Genomic DNA, 21,944 nt, shown 5'->3' with positions numbered 1-21,944 from the left:
AGGGTTGCTGTCTGTATTAGAACACTGCAAATGCTCTCTGTAGTACGGATAGTCTGTGTGTATGTCATCCCACTTTTTCCATCCTTTCCTTGAAAAATGCTTTCAGTGCTTTGCAACTGTCAGAGATAGAGTAGTTTAGACTCTACCCAATGGATGAGGCTTTTTAAGGTGGTCAAAGTGCAGGTAAAGAACTCAGGCATTCATGAAGAGAATCTTGTTAAAGGTGCATTTATCTTTAAATGAATTGTAAAAAGTAGATATCAATCTATTTTGCCACATGGGGTTGTCCTTGAGGTTCTGTTCTAAGCAGCAAAGATCTTGTAAATAGTCAATAGTCTTTTAAACATTGCTAATAATTATGTTACGATTCTTATTGCCGTTTTCCATGTAGTTCAAGATACATGGGAACAGAATTCTGTACCAAAAAGTCTTAAAAGCCAAACACATGTTTTCCATAACTGCTGATAGTTGAATAGGTTGATACTGCCTTTTATTTGGGAAAACTGGAGAGGGAGGAATTTTCTGCAAAACCTTAAGTTTTTTAATTTGTTTCCCCTTCAGAGACACCTGAAATGTAATTAATACTGTTAATGTGCTCTTGTGTTCTATATGACACCTTAGTAGCTGTTTAGGGTAAATGGTTGATACTAGCTTTTTAAATGTGTATGCAATGTAACTGGCAACTGCAGCTAAAATCAAACTGTTAAAGTGACTGGGGCTCCTGCTGTCAAGTAGCAGACTTCACATGATTCGGATAGGGCTAATGAACTGTAAATCTGACAGATTCAGACTTGAGGTTCTGCTGTTTACTTAAGTAGCCTTCTTTAAAAAGTTATAAATGCATCTACAGATGCGAATGTGAAAAGCAAATGGCTTGTCTTGTATGCAGATGTTGATAAAAAATTAAGATAAAAAATCAGATTGCTGTGCTGTCCTCTGTTTCATTATTTCCTACCTCTAAACAATAATACCAAGGGAATATTGCCACAGTTTAGCATTTGTATCTTGTGTGGGGCTCAAACATATAAAATTGTCACTAGCAGTTTGTGTGCTGCCTTACAGCAAAAAAAAAAAAAAAAATCTTTGTAGCCCAAGGATGTTTAAAAATCGACTTTGTATCTGGAAAGGAAGTGCATGTACAATGCCATCTTCTTTGGCGCTACACAAAAAACAATGTTCACATAGAGCGTGTTGCTCTCCTTAAAGCGGTCTTCCTCTCCATCCTGAGGTGGTGATGGGGGAAATAATGACCCTTGGGCTCTGATGGAGCCTTAAGCCATTTATTTATAACTCCATTATAGACGGCAGGATAACAAGCTCTAATCGTTTCTGAGAAATTGAGACACTTTAAGAATGCCTCTGTAGTAATATTTGCTAGTTAAATTAGACAGAAAAACATTATACATGTAAATGTGTCTTACTGTGCAGATGCTACTGCTGAAGTTTAATCATGAAATCTGAGGCTCTTTACAGCCAAACATTGTTTTAAGTATGGCTTTTATATTGTTTCCAAGTGGTGAACAGTCACCAATAAACCATGGTTTCCAAAGGTTGTTAGTTTGCAAAAGATGGTATTTGGTTAGGAGAGATGTTTTAAATGCCTCTTGTACTTTCAAGATTTAAGATACTTGGCAACACTAATTCTAAGAAGATGTATACTACTAGTAAAGCCTGACTGGGACAGTGCTCGTGGTGGTGACCCTGAAGAGCTTCTACGCTTAGTTTAGATAAAGCTAGTCCTGTCAGTTTAAGATGAGGTGTTTTGCTTTTTAGCCTTAAGATTGAAAATGGAAACCCAATTGTCAGATTGTAATTTCCTCCCCACTGAAATGAGAACTGGATCAAAGCTTTTTTGTTAAGGGTGAATTATCGCTCTTAATTTTGCAGCTTATTCACATTGGCTAATGTTGTAATTCTTGAAACAGTTTGAAACTTAGCATTAAATTAGAAAATACTACAAATAGCTAGATGCCAGCAGTTTTATTTATGAAGATCAGCTCTTCAGGAATTTCTGGAAGGTACCCAGCAAACCTCATCCTTTTAAAGATGTTGTTAAATGTACAAATAGGGAAACTGAAAACTGCATGCCGTTTTCTGGAAGTGTATGCTGACTCTTTCACACAGTTGAAACTTTTTTTCTGATTGATTTCAGTACTCATCTGAGAAGCTGAACAAAAGTGGCAGCTTGTTCCCTTTCGAAATCAATGGTAAGTTCTTCAGAAACCTTAGCTGTGTTTTACTGAGGTAATTGGTATAGCAAGCAGCCTTTCTTTTGTAAATAAGGTGAGGGGGATGGAGCATGCTGTTGTAGAGCCTGCTGGTTTAAGCTGGTCTTTGAACAATACTGGGAATAGCTGGTTGTTAGTTCTGTACTTGTGATCTGCTTTGCATAGTAAAAGCTCTTGTAACACATTTTTTTGGTTCAATATCTGCTATGGTGTACAGAAGCACAGCAATGCTGGGTTTGATGCTACACATCTCTTCAGGTTCCTCAGCTAGCAGAAATCTTTACATACCTTCTTACATGTCTTGCCACATGGAATATTCAGCATGATGCAAACCCTAAGTTGCCAGTGCCTTCATACAAGTGTTACTTGTTTTTTCCACCTTGGTTGTCTTAGAATAAGAGTAAAGTCTATCTAGCAAAAATGGAAATGCCACTTAGATGTAAACTTTGTACTGCTTTATTAAGGGATGGACTTGAAATTTTGCATGTTCTGTTGTGTCTGTAAGCATGGAGGATTTTTATTTGCTGAGATGCCCCATAAAATGTGAATCCTGGTTGTTGTAAGGTTTCAAAGAGAAATGGTATTTTTATCTTAAATACTGTTACCAACAAGGCAGGTATCATAGTGGGAGCCTCTTAGAGACCACCCAACCAGGATGAAGAGGCAGATGAAAAGGTCTATATGCAGCTGGGAGAAGCCTCACAATCACTAGCCCTTGTTCTCATGGGGGACTTCAGCTTACCAGCTGTCTGCTGGAAATACAATCCAGCAGAGCGGAAACGGGCTAGGAGGTTCCTGGAGTGTGTGGAGGAGACCTTCCTGGCACAGCTGGTGAGGGAGCCAGCTAGGGAAGGTGCCCGCTGGACCTGTTTGTGAACAGAGAAGGGCTGGTGGGTGACGTGGTGGGCGGAGGCAGTCTTGGGCATAGTGATCATGAAATGATAAGAATTTTTGATTCTCGGAGAAGCAAGGACTGGTGTCAGCGGAATTGTTGCCTTGGACTTCCAGGGGGAGATTTCATCTGGTTCAGGAGCTGGTTGACAGAGTCCCTTGGGAGGCAGTCCTGAAGGGCAAAGGAGTCCAGGAAGGCCAGACATTCTTCAAGAAGGAAATCTTAAAGACACAGGGGCAGTCTGTCCCCATGTGCCGAGAGACCAGCCAGTGGGGAAGACCATCCTGGCTGAACAGAGAGCTTTGGCTGGAACGCAGGAAGAAAAGGAGTTTATGACCTTTGGAAGAAGGGGCAGGTGACTCTGGAGGACTACAAGGGTGTTGTGAGGTTATGCAGGGAGAAAACTAGAAGGGCCAAAGCCCAGCTAGAACTTAATCCAGCTACTGTTGTAGAAAACAAAATCTTTCTATAAAGACATTAGCAACAAAAGGAGAGCTAAGGAGACTCTCCATGCTTTATTGGATGCAGTGGGAAACATAGTGACAAAGGCTGAGGAAAAGGCTGAGGTACTCCGTGCCACCTTAGCCTCAGCCGTTAATAGTCAGACCAGTCATTCTCCGGGCACCAGCCCCCTGAGCTGGAAGACAGGGACAGGGAGCAGGATGAGGCCCCCATAACGCCAGGGGAAATGGTCGGTGAGCCACTGCACCGCTGTGACACACACAGGCCTGTGGGGCCAGGCGGGATCCCCCCAGGGTGCTGAGGGAGCTGGCAGAAGAGCTCACCCAGCCTCTGCCCATCATGTAGCAGCAGCCCTGGCTCACCGGGGAGGTCCCAGCAGACGGGAGCTCAGCCAGGGTGACACATTCACAAGAAGGGCAGGAAGGAGGATCAGGGGAACTACAGGCCTGTCAGCCTGACCTCGGTGCCAGGGAAGGTTATGGAGCAGGTCAGCCTGAGTGCCATCGTGTGGCACATGCAGGACAGCCAGGGGATCAGGCCCAGCCAGCACGGGTTCATGAAAGGCACGTCCTGCCTGATGAACCTGATCTCCTTCTACAACAAGTAGATGCGGGAAAGGCCATGGGTGGTGTCTACCTGGACCTGAGTAAAGCCTTTGACACCATCTCCCACAGCATCTCCTGGAGAAACCGGCTGCTCATGGCTTGGGTGCCGTGCTGTGTGCTGGGTTAGGAGCTGGCCGGGTGGCCGAGCCCAAAGCGCGGTGGGGAACGGAGTTACCTCCCGCTGGTGGCCGGTCACAGGGGTGTCCCCAGGGCCCAGCGCCGGGGCCGGTCCTGTCTAATGCCTTTATGGATGATGTGGGCGAGGGGATCGAGTGCACCCGCGGTCAGTTTGCAGATGGCACCAAGCCGGGGGGAGCGTGGCTGTGCCGGGGGCAGGGGGCTCTGCGGGGGGCTCCGGGCAGGCCGGGCCGAGGGGCCGGGGCCGGTGGGGTGGGGGTCCCCAGGGCTGAGTGCCGGGCCCTGCCCCTGGGTCACACCAGCCCCCGGCAGCTGCGGGCTGGGGGCAGGGGGCTGGGAAGTGCCCGGCGGGACAGGGCCCGGGGGGGCTGGGCGGCAGCGGCTGGGCATGAGCCCCCAGCGTGCCCAGGTGGCCCAGGAGGCCAGCGGCGTCCCGGCTGGTGTCCGAAACGGTGTGGCCGGCAGGGCCGGGGCAGCGCCCGTCCCCCTGCCCTGGGCACCGGTGGGGCCGCCCCGCGGGGCCTGGGCTCAGCGTTGGGCCCCTCACGGCCAGACAGACACTGAGGGGCTGGAGCGTGTCCAGAGCCGGGCAGGGGCTGGGGCACCAGGCCCGGGGGCGGTGAGGGGGATGACCTGGTGGTTCTGCAACGGTCTGAACAGAGGTTATAGCCAGGTGGGGTTGGTCTCTTCTCCCAAACAAGAAGCAATACCATGAGAAGAAACAGCCTCAGGTTCTGCTAGGGGAGGGCTAGATTGGATATTGGGAAAAATTCCTTCACCAAAAGGGTTGTCAGGCATTGGAACAGGCTGCCCAGGGAGGTGAGGGGATCACCATCCCTGGGGGTATTAAAAAGCTCTGTAAATGTGGAGCTTAGGGACAGGGTGTAGTGGTGGACTTGGCAGTGCTGGGTTAATGGTTGGACTGGATGATCTTTTAGGTTGGAGAAGACCTTCATGTTTCTGTGGTTCTGATGTGTAAACAATTAAACACATATGCAACCTCTAACTTTTTTTACAGTAAACCTTAAACCAACCTCCCAGCGTGGGAGAAAGCTTCCTAAAGATTTCTAAAAATCGGGCCAGTCCAAGCTAGCGAATTGTCCTGCATTAGATGCTCAGTTTCAAACTTTATCTGGATCCCATTGTGTTGGCTATTTTATTTGCATTGAATTATGGTCCCTGCCTTGAAGAGCTTACGTGCTTAAGGCAAAGCACAGTATGTGGTTGTACCCATCTGAAAGAATGGAGGAGGAAGGACAGAGGAATTCTAATAAAACATGTTGTTTGAATAGGCCAGCTGTCTGCACAGTTAAGTGATTTTGAGACAATAGTGTTCTTTAAGATCCAAATAAACAGGATAATCCATGACATACTTTGGGCATGGAATATGTACAACTATTTTGGTTAGCAACTTTTAAAGCTACTCAGCAAATCTTCTATTTGTTGATTACTCTAAAACTTAGTTTAGACAGTCAACTATAAGAAAGCACTAGTATTTGATTTTTAGGCTGTATCTACAGACTTAAAATAGGTGTCAGATTAAAGCTTGGTATTTTAAATATTCTTTTTTTTTAAAGCTGGGATAAGTGAAACTTACTTGGCTAATTGGTTTAAATTAGCAAATTTTCTAACCAAGCATGAAGCACTGTTAACTGGCCAACAGTTTTGCTGCTTTTCAATTTGCAAATCCCAAGTCTGCTGTAGTTATTCTTATACTTCATTGTATAATGTGGAGGAACAGCTGTAAAATGTGCAGAATGTTCTCAAAGAAATGCTTTACAAAAGAGTGAGAGGCTTCGCTGGCAGACTGCTTTTAATGTGGCATTACCACTTCAGATGAGAAGTTGTGCACTATGGGTTGTGTCTGTATTCACAGTAAAACTTGCAGGTGGTTCTTAAAGGATACTCACTTTATGTATTGAATTAAGATTATTTTTTTCCCTTGTACTTTGAATATGAGCAAAAAAAGGGAAACAATCTGCAGTCTGATTTAACTTTATACTGTTTCTAATTTTAATTCTTTCACAGCACAGAATGTGAACACCCATGTCTTGAAACTTTTTCTTTAGTAAGGTATTCTTAATAGGAAAGCATAACAGCCAAATGAAGGACAGCAGTCTTAAGAAGAGATTATCCTGCTGTCTTATTAAAAAAAAAAAAAATTCCCTGCTAGGTTTTCACATTGTTAATCCATTTTGGCTGTACCTTAGGTTGTTCACTGTTACAGGTTTTAATTCTGTGATGGGCCATGCCTGGGAAGCTGTCCCTGTTCCTTGCTAAGAAACACAATGCTGTAATCTTTGAGTATATGGGATTATGTACAGCATTAACAAGGTACATATATGCTGGAATGGCTCATGAAATACTTTGATCTCCATGTTTTTGGAATTTACTACCTTCTTAAAAAACTAATATGTAACTGTAGTGTGAAATCTTGATTATGAAGAGCTGGGTATTTATGGCTCATCCTTCTATGCTTGAATTTGATTTGTTGTTTTAAATTCAACTGGGTTTAAAAGAAATAGTCTTTTCTTTGCATCTTTCACTTGTATCTTTCTTTTGTTTTCAGAAGAGAGTCCTTGGAAAGCTTTAAATGGGGGTTACCCAATCCAGACTGACACAACAAGGAATTCAGCTTACCCTTTCCCAGTGTGCCCATTCAGCACCAACACTGCCAGTAATGGTAGTCTGCAGTGGCAGCAGGAATCTTCCAGTACATCTATGGTGTCAGGATGGATAAGTGAGTTAAACCTTAACGAAAACTCGGGTCAGCCCTTGGCACCACCAACAAAACGCCATTGTCGGTCCCTCTCTGAGCCGGATGAGCTGGCTCGCTGTCGATCACCGTGGAAGCCTGGCAATTCAAAGGTTTGGACTCCTGTGTCAAAGAGACGGTGTAATAGTGGTGGTAGTGCTACCTTGCAACGCTGTAACAGTCATGGAAGTGCAACCTTACAGAGAAGCACAAGTATCAGTCTGCCCCAAAACATACTGTCGCTAAATAATGTCTTCACTATCACCAGCTTCAACACGTCACCAGTACCCAGACCTTCCTCTGCTAGCAGCGGGTTTGTGGACAGTAGTGAGGGCAGCACAAGCTCGAGTACCCGCTGGAATTCTGGAGGCCCTTGTGACTTTAACCCAAGGCGCCGCCTCTCCCTCTCACAGGAGCACATCACTGAGACGGGAAATCTCTTGCCTTCAGCTAACAGCACTCCCACCTCCACACCTGAGCTCAGCCGGCGTCAGGGCTTGTTGAGATGCCGCTCTCAGCCTTGTGTTCTGAATGAAAAGAAAAGCCGGCTAAAGCGCAGACGGGAGGAGGATGTACGATGGAACAGACCATCATTAGACTTTTTTAAAATGACACGGGTGAGATTTTACTTTCCTTAGTGTATGAAGGGAGCTCTTGCAGAAAGGCTATTCCTAGATAAACTGATTTGTAGTTGTTACAGATTTGCTTGTGTTCTTGTACTGAGACACACAGATACATATCTCTTGCCTTCAGCAGTATAGCAGGCTTCTTATACTTGCCAGTGCTATACACTATAGCAACTTTCTGCTCCTAAAGCCCAATTCTTGAAGTCCAGTCTACTTGATACAGTGTTACAAACAGCTATGAAAAGATGCTTGAGGCAGAGGCCAGAGAAAAATGGCTAGATTTTAAAATGCAAGGAAGCCATGTGGAAGGCAGGTGGACAGGGTAGCACAAGTCATGCCACTGTGTTCCTAGAAAACAGCATGCAATGATTTCTCAGTAGTCTTGGTGCAAATCTGTTTGGTTAAGCATCCCCTTTACAGTTTGAGTATTTCTGTAAAGCAAAAGAAGAACAATCAAACCTCTATATAAATGAATTAAAGAAGCTGCTAATAAGCAGTCAGAAATAGAAGGTGTTCCAATGCAGCAACTGCAGATGCTGTAGCTGAGTGGAGTGGTGTTTTACTCCAGTTATTCAGAATTCTACTTCCCTCCTCGTGTGAGTAATGGTGCTGATTTAAGAACTAGTAAATGTCATGCCTATACTCTGCATGTAATGCAAATGCATGTGCACAGCTCACTTTTTTAAAGCTTCTGTGTTCACAGAGGCAACTGCTACAGTTTAAAACTGAAGATGCTCATTTAGTTAATTTCTGTAGATGTAAATTTTGTGATATGGTCAGAGAACACTTTCTGCTTATGAGAATATAACCTTTCAGTAGGTACCAGACTCGGGAGGTTTATGTGAGTAGATTTTTTAAGAGTAATGGGGAGGAGGCAGTTTGCAGAAGTAGCAACAAAAATACAAGGGAGGGGAATAGTTCTGCACCAGTGTCCCTGCATTTCATGCACTGTGCCAAAGAAAAGCTGAATAGAATAGGGTGCTGGCTAAAATGTCATGTCTGTTGTACTTTGGTATTAGTAGACTTTACATAAAAATGTGTAGGAAAAATACTAGTAAGATACTGGAACTGAACTGTTTACTGTGGGGTATTCACGGAGTTAACTAAGTTATGTCCACTTTACTAGGCTACGAGTCTGCATGATGGCATCTGTCCTTTTATACTTTTGAGACAGCTTAGCTTAAAGGATTTTCTTTAAAAATACGGCGCTTTTGATGAAGCTGTGGGTTAGGTAATTACAGAATGATCTGTTTGCTTATTGGCAAGGTCGGTAACCAGTTCTGTTCTAGGGATGACTAAACGCTATTCTGAGTTTTGATTGAGAAGCAAGTTTACTAGTTAGCTAATCAGATCTTTACCAGTTTCTGTGTTAATCACAGCTGAGATTAGTTTGCTAAGCTACTCCAAAAATATTAGTGGATTTGCCTTTCAACTGCCTGTGTGGTCTAATGCAGGTTTCTGTATTTAAACTGAATGCAAAAATGTAAACCTGCTTGGTTTTTGGCTGGTCTTGCTGTTTGCCGCCTTCAAGCTCTAGAGGTGAGATGCGGTATTTCAGACTTGCAGAATAGTTTTGGTTGCTCAGATGTTTTATCTTCTAAATAATGCATGTAATAGTGTGTACAGAGAAAACAAGATATAGTCCCCATCTGCAGGATGTTTTTTTGGCTATTTAGTTTTGCTGCTGAAGAGTATGTGTGGCTAATATTCAGCCAGTTACGATCGCTTTATCCTGCAAGACCTATTTGGAAATGATGTCATAAGCAGAGTAGTTTATGCAACAAAGTTCATTCTAGAGTGTCAAGGCCTGATAGGTTTTTTCCCAGCTGTTTCAGTTGAGTCTTGCTATAAAGATACTACTGTGTATTTAATCAAAGACACAAAGTAGAGTTTGAAAATACATCAGTTTCCAAACATGCTAAACTTTAATGAAAACATCTGTTTAAAAACTAAGTACTGAAAACATTTGAAGTAAAAATGAAGTTTTCAAGAAATGTTGGGTTTTTTAGAATGACAGCTTGCTTACCCATTACATTGCCAGAAATCTTGCGTTTTTTCGTAGCTCACCTTTTTCCCCATGCCCCAAATCCTGGCAGATATATATGCTTTGAAACTTACATTATGGTCTTAAACGTTTTTCTCTCAACTTAAAACAAAATACTGCTGTATGAAACATTATAAGCTAATACTACAGAATACTTGTTTTGAAGTGTCATACAAGGAGATGTGGATGTGTCCAATATCTGCATATAGCTCAGTGAAGATCAGGACTACATTAAGGAGAAGTCCAGTAAGGCCTCTTTCCTGTATTTTGATGGCTCCTTATTGTTTCCAGAAATACTTTTTCTGCAATTCCAAATGCACTTCAAAGTCAGTTTATGAAAGACCTATGTTGAAAACAAATGCTATTAAGGATTTTTTGTTCTAAACTGTAGTGCAAATATTTTGATGTCTTCAAATTTTCTGAAGAAGCCGAACTTGTCAAATAGTTGCTCAAAACCAGGTCAGTAATTAGATTATTAGTATTGCTTGTGGAGATCTTAAGTCATATTTGGCCCACGTTATAGTAGAACTGAAGGTGCTGCAGAGGGAGAGTTTATTCTGCTTATTGGGGTGGTATATATTAATAGTGGAGCCACAGCTGTGTGAAGAGGGGAGTTTTGGGTCTGCAGCCATTTCTGCCAATGCACTGAAGCCCTCAGAGGCTAGCATTGAAACACCTGCTGAAGCTGCTCAAGGTTTCTCAGCTAGGAATTCTCCCAGGTCTATTTATCAGAACTAAAAGGTTTATTTACTTTAACCTGAAGCAAGTGCTGTTGTATCTGAATTAAAATCTTGAATAGCTGTGGTTGGGTGAAGCTTCACAGGAAGAAGGGTATGAAAAGTGATTTTTGGTTTGGTTTTGGGGTTGTGTTTTTTGCATTAGTGAACTGTTTTTTTTTGCTATCTGAGTTCTGGAAAATGTACTTGGTGATTGCTGCTTCGGTCCCTGCTGATTTGCTAAATATAAGTGCTAGAAAAGCAAAGTTCCTGTTGTCGTTGCTTTTTATGCTTAGAGTTCATAGGTGAGTAAATTCAGATTATTAATCAAGCCTTACATTCTATCCTTAGTTTCTCTACTTGCTTATCACTTGCTCCTTCCACTGTTGCCTCTTAAGTAAGGCACAAGTTAAAATATTAAAGAAGGAAAGAAATTGGGCAGCTCTTAACAAAAAAAAACAGTTTATGGTGTTTACTTGGATTTGTTTTTCTTCTTCCATAGACCTTCACACTTTACTTCACTGTACTTCCTGTCTTAGACTTCATGCCCTCTTGGAAAAGAATGTGCCAGATCTTCAATTCTTACTGAGAACATTACATTAATATTCAGTAAAATGAGTAATTCACGTATATAGAAATAGATTGAAATGATCAGGCGGACTGCTGTACACCAGTGTTTAGTGCTCTTAGTGCTAAATTCAGAAGCATCTTTTTCTGGACTTGAAGCTGAAAATACAAACTTGTGAAACTTCAGAACTTACAGAACATGAAGACAGCTGTAAAAACAAGTGGATAAGACTGTAGGAAAAGGTAACAAAATATGATAGCTGTTTTCAGCCCCTAAGGATTCAAAATTACTTTCCCTGCTCAGCTATGTATGCAAGAATAGCTGTATGAGTTATGGAACAGCAGAACACAGTATCTATGCCTACTTAGTATTTGTTCGCAATCCCCCAAATATGAAGCTGGCTCTGAGGGGTGTCAGTCTTCCTTGACTGCAGCAGTCATCTGATCACCCTGCCATTTCAAGATGACTGTACATGGCAAAGAGCCTCTTTGGACTTGTGTTCTTCTGCAGCTAATAAACTCCATCACAGAGCTGCTGCAGAAAAGTAAAGGTGGCATTTAGACTGGTAACTGCATGCACTAGCAGGATAGAAATGTTTCTTTACTGAAGAGGAAACTGCAAGCTTTCAGATGTTCTGCTTCATGAATTATGTCAGTCAATCCTGAGGTGTGACAAGAACAGTCAGGAGGTTGCACATGTCTTTAAGTGTATAAGTGGGTTTTATTGTGACAGTGATATTTAATTCTGTTTCAGATCAAATGCCACACTGTAGTTTGAAGTCTTTCTGGTGTTTAACATTCTTTGCTACTCCCCTCACAATGGCTGTGGTTGTGGGGTTGCAAAAAAAAAAAAATCTTATAAAAGCCCCAAACTTTAACATGTTCTCTGAAGTGGTCTTTGGTCTGTTTAAATAGTTAATACAAAATAGCTGGCTTTATCCAAGCAAGGAGTAGTTTTAACTATTCAATGCCATGGCATCTCATGTGTTAATATTACGCTAGAGAAGACAACACAATGAAGAGTTTTAAGGGTCTCTAAACAGTGAAGATACTCGGGGACTGAAGTTGTGATTTCCTAGCACAGGGTGCTTCTGCCACCTTAGAAATGCTTTAAAGTTGTGTGGATTTTCCTGGTACTGAGAGAGATCCCAAGTGCCACACCAGGTCAGGGGAAACTCTAGCCTGGCGCCTTGCCTGCTGGAGAACAGCTGCTTTGAGGCATGCAGGAACAATGGATGTGCAATGTGATACTTCCTCTAGCATGATGGCCTGGCTTATGCCAGTGTGCATCTTGGGGGCTTCAAAGTGTGCATCAGTGGTTGGAACTTTGACAGCTCCCATTAGATCTATGTTCTGTTGATAACTGGTTTTTTTAACCCTTTTTCTTGGATCTCCAGCATATTCCACAACAATTTAATTTTTGCAAACATTTCATAGTCACCTTTTCCAAACACCTGAATACTTGCTTTCTTGGAGTGTAAGGTCTTGAATCAGTAAAACACTTGGATAGCTTTGATCCTTAAAGCAAATTGATCTTTAATTGTCTCTGCTTTATGATTATTGACTTTATTTCAGGTCACAGTGATGTAGTAGCTTTGTGGATCTGTATAGCAAGGAAGGCTTCTCACAAAAGGCAGCGTCTGAGTCATAAAGACTTGTCAACTCTGGCCAAAGTAGCAAGACAAGTATTACTTGGGTATGAGGGTGCACAGAGGGACTAGTTGATAGTGATTTTGACAGCAGCTTGAAATTTGTACACACAGTAGTGATGAATGGTGGGAGTGGATAATTTCCCTGAAGGGTGTGATGAGGTGGTATTTTATGAAGGGCAGAACAGATCGGGGTGCTGTGACTGAACTTAGGTCAGATGACTGCTGCTTTTCCTACAGAGACTTTTAGTAGCTCCTGATCTTTTCTGTGGAATCTGTGCACCTGCTTACTCTGATTTTGCTGTGTGGGCCAGTTTGCAGAAGCCAATGTGAATAAGTACAAGGGTGAGATGGGATACTAATTATCTTATTCAAGTACCTAAACCAGAGTAACAAAACTTGTGGTTGCTATTTGAGAACCACTAGGCATTCATTTTGTTTTGATGCTCTTTGAGGTCACTGTAATGGTCAGTATGCAGACAGGTAAATGAATTAGCCATGCTGTAGTCTCACAAAGTTTAAGCAAAATAAGGTCTGAAACATTTTCCTTGATGATTTTTGAATCGTTGTCTGCAAAGTTTCCAGGTATGCCTTGTTAGGCATAGTTACAGTAGACATGTTCACTTTAATTATGCTGCAACAAAATGAATTAATGTTCCCAGGCTGTACAAGCAGTGTCAGTGCTATAAGTAGAACTCTAGTATGGACATAGAAAAGGCAGTATCATATGAGTAGTGTAGTGAAGTAGCTGCTCACTTGCATTAGGCTTTCTCCCAGGCTGCTGTTATAGCATGTGCAAGATAAAGATGTGATATTAAGAGTCCCTTACAATGCTAGCAGAGTAATCTGTGAGTCAAGTCTGTACTGGCTAAAGTAGGTTAAATACTGGCTTATGAAGTTCATTCAGACTGTGTTCTCTACATAGTAAGGATGTTGCTTTAAATAGTTTGAGATGCTTATGTAGAGCTTGTTCTTACAGCCCCTTCTCAAATGGGGAACAAGCAGGTTATTTGGGGTAGATATATTTTCAGTTTGTGGATACGGTTAAGTCAGCAAAGGCTGTTCTCTGCCTGCCACGCTACAGTTGTGTAGTGTGACTTCAGGAAGATACTTAATACATTTGCAAGTCTTAATCACTTAAGCTCTTGTGGTACTCTTGCAAGAAGATGTATTGCAGCATCTCTTGGTCAGAATATAGGTCTGGGGTTTTTTCTACCTGTGGATAACACTGCAGTTCAGTGATGCATTGATGTGCATAGACTGCTGCTTCTCAGTTAAAATGACTGGTAAATGTCCTTGCACTGTATGGGGATTTCTTCTGCTTCAGGGTGCCCTTGATGCCTTTGGCTTTTGGATTATGGTTAGTGGAAAATACAATACAGTTGAGCTATATATGTAGTGAAGGATCGGACTGGAGTTGATTGGGATCAATAAAATAGTGGGAAATGTAAATATGAAACATTAGTTTATTTACTAGTAATTTCCCTTTGTGTAAGATTAAGGACAAAAAAAAACAACCTAGCCATGAATGAAGCAATTGAGCCAGGGACAGAACTTTGGTTCTTGTTTGAAAATTTAAAACTTATTCCTAGGGGAGCCTTTTAACTTCATCTTTGAAAAATAGAGCTAATCCTAGCCTGCCTTTGCTTTGAAAAACAGTTCTGGGGCCTTGCTGTGTGGTGGGTTTTTTTTTTTTCCTTCCCATGGTACTGATTTTTGTGAGTCATTGTAAACAAAGAAAGCAAAAGGTAACATGACTTGTATTTGAAAAGCCATGAAGTAATTTAAGCTCAGTGGCCAATGGTCTTGTTCAGAGGAAGGGAGCTAGGTATCAAAATTGTCTGGCTAAGTAACTCAGTGATTTAAATCCACTTTGTGTAGTTCTAGAAATAAACTTATAACTGAGAAGAAATAGGCAGCAATGGACCTCAGGGAAAATGTTTCTGCTGTTTGCCTATGCAATGTACCCCTACATACAAGAAGCAAAAGACTTCAGTATTTCTAAAGTGGTTTTTTCCTTTAAGGGCAACCTTATAATTTGGAGGACAAATGTCCGAATGGTGGAAGTGGATACAATAAGATACTTGTAGGTTTTGTAAGCTTCAGCAGAGTGAAAATAAACTACTTCTATGCTTGCAGAATTTTGAATAATGAAATGCAAGTCTGCTAGATGTTAGTCAGGCTATTACTTATTCATTTTTAGAAGCTCGAGGATTGCGAAGATCAGGAAGAACCTCTTTCTGGAGAGCAAGAGGTATGTGGAAGTTGGGAACAGTTTCTTGAGGTTCCTACTCTCCTGTAGTATTTACAAAAGGGAGAGACTTTTTGCACAAACATCAGTGATGACCAGTGACAGTCCCAACACCACTGGCATTGGTGAAGCAGCACATTTGTGAACTTTGCATCTGTCCCTGGCTAACAGATGTCTGGTAAACTTCCAAGTATTTTGACTTGGATTGTGTATTAAATTGGCATATTCAAAGCTGAGCAGTATGCATCTATTATGTAGTGTGAGTGCCTCCCATACCCTCAAATGAAGTGAAAAATAATGTACAGCAGTTTGAGTTGATGTTTGTGTGAGTGACTACTTACATTTGACTTACTATCAATCTGTAAAAACGAACTGTGGAAATAATGTGTGAGGAAAGATGTTTTAAGTAATCTTACCTAATTCTCTGATGCACGATTACTTCCCACAGTATATATTTTTCCATTATTTGGTCTACTGTAGCCTTTTAAATGCCTCAAAGTATATAGTATCCTTAGGAGATAAGGAGCCTTTTGTGGGAAACAAGGGCAGTTTTGCTTAAGCTGTAAAACTCACTCAGACTCACTTAAGATAGTGGCGTGTATTTTTGGATCTCTCCTACTGTCATGATAGTATTTTCTGGAAATAAACTTTAAATTAAGCTTCCTGGTCCTCTTGTTAATGAAAATGTATGCATAGTCTGTATTTGAAACCAGCTTTGTAGGAGTGGGAGGAGGAATAGTAGATACCAAATATGGAGTCTATGGACTGGGAGTCTGTATTCGGTTATTCCTTTCTGTGTTGTGAAAATGTTAGGAATGATAGTGACTTTGTGTGGAATATTTTTTCCCATGAGTTACAGAAATTACACAAGCAGTAGTTTTTGCTATAAGAAATAATAGTCAAGTCCTCGGAAAGTTCTGCAAGAAGCCATAAGGACTTGAGTAGACAAGCTAAAGTGTTCAGCTAGATCTCCATTTCCAGTCAAACATTTAGACTATTCCTTTAAGTTATGTCTCTTAATTATTTAAAGCTCTTCAAAGTACTCCAGTAAAATAGGTTAATGAAAAAATTAATACCTTGTGAAAGTGATGAACCTTCTCAGTCATCTGTTTACTCTTTGTGAAAATGCTTGTGTTGAAGTTTTTGTTAAAAAAAAATCAACTGCTGTTTTCAAAACCTAAAAAAGAAAAAAATTCCTTTAACCTGTATTGCATCAGAACAAAAAGCCTGTATTCCTGTGATCTGCAGTGGTGTGCATTAGTAAGTGGACTTAAACTCCAACTATATTTTTTTTAAAAACAACAAAAAAGCAAACCAACATAATTTTATTCTATGCTGTTATAAATCAGTGTGTGTGTGTGTGGGGGGAGGTTATACAGGGAGATGTCTAGTTCAAATTGTGTTTTCCTTCTCAAACAAGATTCTCCAAGGGGCATCAGCAGCAACTTGACTCGGAAAAGCCAGTGCTGATTTCTGACTTGAGGAAGGCAAGCTATTCCCTCTGCTAGCTCTGTGCTTCTGCTTGGGGTATGATATGTTGGGCCTGTTGAGCTAGGAATTTGTTCCTGTATTTGAATTCATGTAGCTTAAATATTACCTGGACTTGTTAGCATTCTTCTGAACTTCTTAATCATGTATAACATCTAGTGTTTGTCTCTTGCTGTGTCCATTGCTTGAGCAGGAACTTGCTTAGATAGCAATAGTATTTCCAGAGAGACACTGAACTTTTATGGAATATGCATTTATGGCAGAAGTAGTTCACATAAGTATGAAGACAGCTTTTTACCCTTGTTAAAAATCTCTGTTACTATCTGACAATCAGTTAAGAGTTTGGATTTTGTCATTTCAGGCATAGTTGTATGACTCTTCCATCCTTCTAAACCTAAATAGATGAACTGGACATCTGTTGTGTGAAAGTAATGTAGGAAGTCTCTAAATTTTTCTATTTCAGGAGTGACTTTGTTAACATCAGTTAAAAGGCTTATCTAACTACATAGTTCTTACTAACACTGTCATGTTTGAAAACTGATGTTTGTTTTGGATAAGCAAGGTTATCTCCATCCCTTTCCAGATGGTTTTTAATAGGAGGTGCTTGAAAATTTTGAGATTTTTTTAAATCTGGGTATTGTAAGTTTAGACATTGTACCAGGTAAAATCAGAATTACTTTTGTACAAAGACCTGAGTCTTTCAGCAAAATGTGTATAGCAGCCTAAAGACAGTCTTTGTGCCATGGCTGACTTTATAGGAGGGGTTGGGCAGCAAATGTTGGGAGCTTTTACTGTTGATGGGGAGGTGCAGAGGCTAAACATGGTTTTAGCTCTTTAGTGTGCTGTGATGAATTCTTGTGGAAGTGAGAAGAGTCTACATTCCTAAAATGAAGTAAGGTACTGATATTAGATTATACCATTCTTTCAGAGGGAAGTAAACATTGTGCGAGCCTACCCAAAATTTGGCTGTGAAAAAGGCAGGTCGGGTTGTAAGTTAATTTGACAATGAATCTCACGAAGTTTAGGATACCGGATGGTGCTACAGTGTGTAGCTACTGAACTGGCTTGTCTGAGCTTTTCATGTAGAACTTGTGGGCTTTAACTGAGTGCTTTTAAGTAACATGTAACTCTGTTCCAAATGGGGAAAAAGTGCTGTGGATTTAATTATCAGAGATACTGCCCTGTGCAATTAACTTCCCTTTTGAACAGCCTTATGTGAACCTTTATGCTTGCAATACATGTAGTTGACAGTGTAAGTTGTAGGGGTTTCCTGGCAGAACAATGCTAACTTAAAGAGTGCGGTTATTGCAAAAGCAAGGTGTGGGAGACTTTAGCAGCAGAGTGGGTTGATGAGTTTAGATCCTGTTTGCTTGGTGATACATGTTGGGTCCAACAAATTAAACCGGCAAGAATGTCTGTTTTTTGAGGCTTTCAGTATTTCTTCTTTTCCTTTATGAAACTTTTCCTTATGAACTTTTAAAGTACAAGCATCTCTGACAGCAATTAGTTTACTATATAAATTTCTTGAACATTAAGGATGCCCTTTTTTCCAGCTGTATTCAACTGTATAACTACCTGAACTTTAATCAAAGACAAAATAAGATGCTGAAACTACTTCTTGTCAAGTTCCTCCACATTTTCTTTGAATCTGGGATGTAATTGAGATTGAGACTCCCCCCTGCCCTGTTCAAGAAGGTGCTTATTGGGAACTTGAACTAATTTTTTTTCCAAAAAGTTCTACAGGAAAAAGATTTTAAATTTACTTTCCTTGTTCTATATTACAGTTCCTTATTCATCACTCACCTTAATTTTTTCCTTTTTTTTTTTAGGTAGGTGAAGATGTGCTAACTGTAAAACACTTCATTCTTTTTCACTTCCAATCTTGTGTAATTTTAGCTTGGGTTCTCCAAATATTTTAATTCTTATGTTGGTATTTTAATGATATTCTTAAGCAAATGCCAGTGTGCAAGGCATTGGTGATAATGCATTATCTTCTCTGAAGCTGAGATCATCCTGTAGCGTGTTAGTGTTATACAGTCATTTAGTCTGCTTTGAAATTACGGAGGTTTTGGTTATAGAAACCACTTTATTTGTTTTTCCCCTTCCTCACTCCCCTTCCCTTGCCACCCCTGTGGTTTGAGTTTTGTATGAGGACGACTCAGGAAGGGAAGGTGAATTCCTTTTCCTTGTTTTCCTCTTTCAAATACAATGGTGATTACAATGTCTGTATGAAGCAAGGATATATTTTGGTAATAATGTTTTGTCTTAAAGCAAGTGAGTCATCTTCTGACTGCCAAGCTTCAGAATATGACAGTCCTGAAGAACTTTCCATGTGAGGAAGCCGTAACAGATTTGTGGGTTGGCTAATGTGTAATAGATATGTGTCCTGCTCCTGCTAAGCTTTAGTATCTGACAGGTATTTTGCCTTTAAGTGGGATGGCTTAAAGAAAGATTTTCCACCCAATTCATAATTAGATCTAATACATGAAGCCTTTAAATGCCAACTCTTTATATTGTGGTACAAAACCAATGTGAATTGCTCTCACAGGGTTACCTGCTGGGTTTTTTGTTCACTTAGTCCTTGTGAACTTACTCTAGGGTAGTTAAGATTATTTTTTAATAGATTAAACTTTAATCATTGTTATAGTTTGGGAGGAGAGTGATATATTTTGCCTGTATTGGCATGCATGTAACACTAACTTTGTTTTTATTTCGAATGAGCAGGAGAAATATCCTTGATATATTAAAGATTATTTTAAACTTGAAGTAGAGTTAAGGTCACCTAATTATTTTTGAGATAATTAACTTTATATAGCTTTACCTTAGTTTAGAAGTATTACAAATAATCACTTCAGCATGCTGGAAGTTTCCAGCTGGCAGTATTGGGCTTCATTTGAGTAGCCTCTGGGGAGCTTAATCATCAGAGCTCACATTGTCTATTAAATAGGAGAGTCTTGCCCATAGCACTTAATGGCTCTGCTGGACGTGAGTGGTCTTCTGAATGAATCCATGCTATTTCAGTGCATCTGATGTTGTTCATGTGTAGCTCTGCGGCTGGTATAAAACTAGTAAAATTCCTCTGTAGTCTTATGTTACTGGTGAAGATCCTTTGACACCAAAGCTGTTAATTTTGGTAACTTCTCCAAGGAATGGATATTTTGATAAGTAAGGCCTTTCAAAATAGGTGTCTTAGAGCACAAAAGCTTTTCCTAAGAGCTCTGGGGCACAGCTGAGGCTTGTATAGTTTCAGACTTGGAGGACCAAGTGTTGAAATCAATGACGGATCCTTCAGCCAGGACCAGCAGGTACTGTGTGCTGAGACCTTCAGCTTCTACCAAGCTTGAATTTTAACTTTTTCTTTATCCAGCCCCACCCCTGCAATCCTGTTCTAATGAACAGGCCCAGTTAACTGGTTTTATTGTGGTGTCAGTACAAATACCTGAAGATGAATTTGCAGTTTGCCAAGTTGTTGGAGACAATGCAAGTCTTGAATCTGATGCTTTTACCTCTTCCTGTCACAAATAAGATGAATTACCTAGATAGCCTAAAAAAAAAATAGGAGAGTGGGGGTGGAATTGGTGTCTCTCTAGGGTCTGCAATTCAGAGACATCAGAGCTTAAGTAATCCAGGTCCTGTGTAATTCTCCCCTTCATTAGGAGGGTGAAGCTCCTTTACTTATAGCTCTAATTGCTAATTAAGTCCTTCATTTGTTAGAAGTAGCTTTTTAGGTTGAGTAATATTAGAGGGGAATATTTTTTCCAGTTCTGCACCGTAAATGATCTTGCAGTCAGGAACAGATTTAAGTTTTTTGTACTGAAACAGAACTGGTAACTCTGTTCCAAACCAGAGTTGTACAGGTTGAAGATTGTCAAGAAGTGGCCTTGTGGGGTTTTTTAACCACAGCAGACCACTTTCTTATCCTAGTTATTTTTCAGAGACAGATTACTGTTTCTCTTACCTTGAACATTGTTGCCTGAAGGGGTTAGTCTGATGGTCTGACACATGGTTTGGAGAGCCTCAAGTCTCTGCCTCTTACTGTTGAATTTGGATGATATTCTGCCCAACTGTGTTCTAAAAAAAAATAATTTAATAACATAGGTAATGGAACTTGAAAAGCTCCTTTGGTAACAGGCCTTGAGAAAGGAACCTTTCTGTAGGCATGTAAGCCTTTTTCTTCTAGGATGAACCTTACATGGTACAGACCTAAAGTACTTAATTGTTCTACTGGGAATCAACATTTTTGTCAAATGGCAGTTAAGCATCCTTACAAATTACATGTCTGTTTATTGGAAATAGTCAGGAGACATCATGCTGGCTTGCCTATTTCCACATGGTCTAAAAAAGTTTTTTCCCCCCAGAGTGTTGCCAGCTTCTTTCCCTATTGCTGGATCTGTGTGTGCCTGCATGTGCTTATGTTTTATAAGGAAGTTGTGGAGTATTTGCTGCTCTAAGCTCTCTTTTTGGAGGGAGGACAACAGAACTGAATGCTTGGAAGCAGGAGTAATTCTTTTTATATTACTGTGTGAGACCAGGTTGTGTACTGAATTAAGTAGCTGAGACAGCTTGCCACTCTTCAGGTTCTGCTTCTTGTGTATTACTGTTCTAAGTCCCTTTTGGCTTTGCTTTGAGTTGTCTTTTCTGCTCTGCCTTTGCTGCTTTTTGTTTAGGGATTTTTTGAGTTCTTTGGTCTGGTGTCAAAATCCTGTTTAGATTCCCTTGTAGAGAATAACTGTCTAGAAAACCAGCTGTGCCTTCTGGTGTTGAGCATTGCTAAATCCTGCTCTATTTTCATTGTAGGAGTAAGAAATACCCTATACTTTCTACCAGAAAGATCTGGTAGATTTGAGTTCTCTGATCCTTTTCTGTGGGGTGGCATGACCAACAGATGGGTAGTATCTGCAGTTCCTGTAGAAATGCACTGAGTTGGTCTTGGACTACTGTAGACACTGCCTTATGTGAATTATTGAAACGTTGCCTGACTAGTTAGGCTTGGTATCTAGTGACCTTCACACTTGCTGGATGGCTTAACTGTAGCCATAGCATATTTGAGGGCCAGGCCTCAGTGTCAAGCATCTGTGCAGCGATGTGAACTCCCTCAACACTGCAGAACTGTTTAGGTTGGAAAAGACATTTAACATAGAGTCCAGCTATAATCCCACCCACAATTCCCTCCCGGACAGTACTGTTGTAACAGAAGGGTCATCCTTCCAGTATCCAAATTGGCTCAAATGTAATCATCTTCATTGAAATGTGATCATCACTTATTGAAACAGCACTTGTTATGGCTTGTACTTGTATTTTTCAGTGAACCTATTTCCACAATAATTGTGGTTCTGAACCTTTAACATTACCATATTAAATGGTAATCCACTTAACATGGTTCTGGCTTTTTCTGTCTTAGCACATATTCTGAAAAATACAAAAGATCTTTAGGGAGCCATGATGTAAGTTGTAAAAGTAGGATGTATGGCACAGTCAGCAACCAGATGAAGTAGCAAAAGGGTAAAAACTTCCCCAAAATTC

The 21,944-nt window shown here is 40.8% G+C and overlaps 1 protein-coding gene across 2 annotated transcripts in view; it reads left to right on the top strand.

Annotated features, from left to right (window-relative positions):
- The window catches only part of FAM53A (family with sequence similarity 53 member A), a 73,945-nt gene that overhangs the window by 27,032 nt on the left and 24,969 nt on the right, over window positions 1–21,944 (top strand). The window contains exons 3-4 of one of the 2 annotated variants that reach the window (XM_080366852.1): window positions 2,153–2,207; window positions 6,898–7,697. In XM_080366852.1, the coding sequence (XP_080222978.1) occupies window positions 2,153–2,207; window positions 6,898–7,697 (855 nt within the window). Of the gene's footprint in view, window positions 1–2,152; window positions 2,208–6,894; window positions 7,698–21,944 lie in introns of both variants that reach the window. The other variant, XM_080366851.1, reaches the window with a different exon arrangement.

This window comes from Falco punctatus (genome assembly GCF_963210335.1).
Source record: "Falco punctatus genome assembly, chromosome: 1".
In the NCBI taxonomy this organism is placed as follows: domain Eukaryota; kingdom Metazoa; phylum Chordata; class Aves; order Falconiformes; family Falconidae; genus Falco; species Falco punctatus.
The sequence above is the reverse complement of the archived record's forward strand: the minus strand, read 5'-3'. Positions and strand labels throughout refer to the sequence as shown.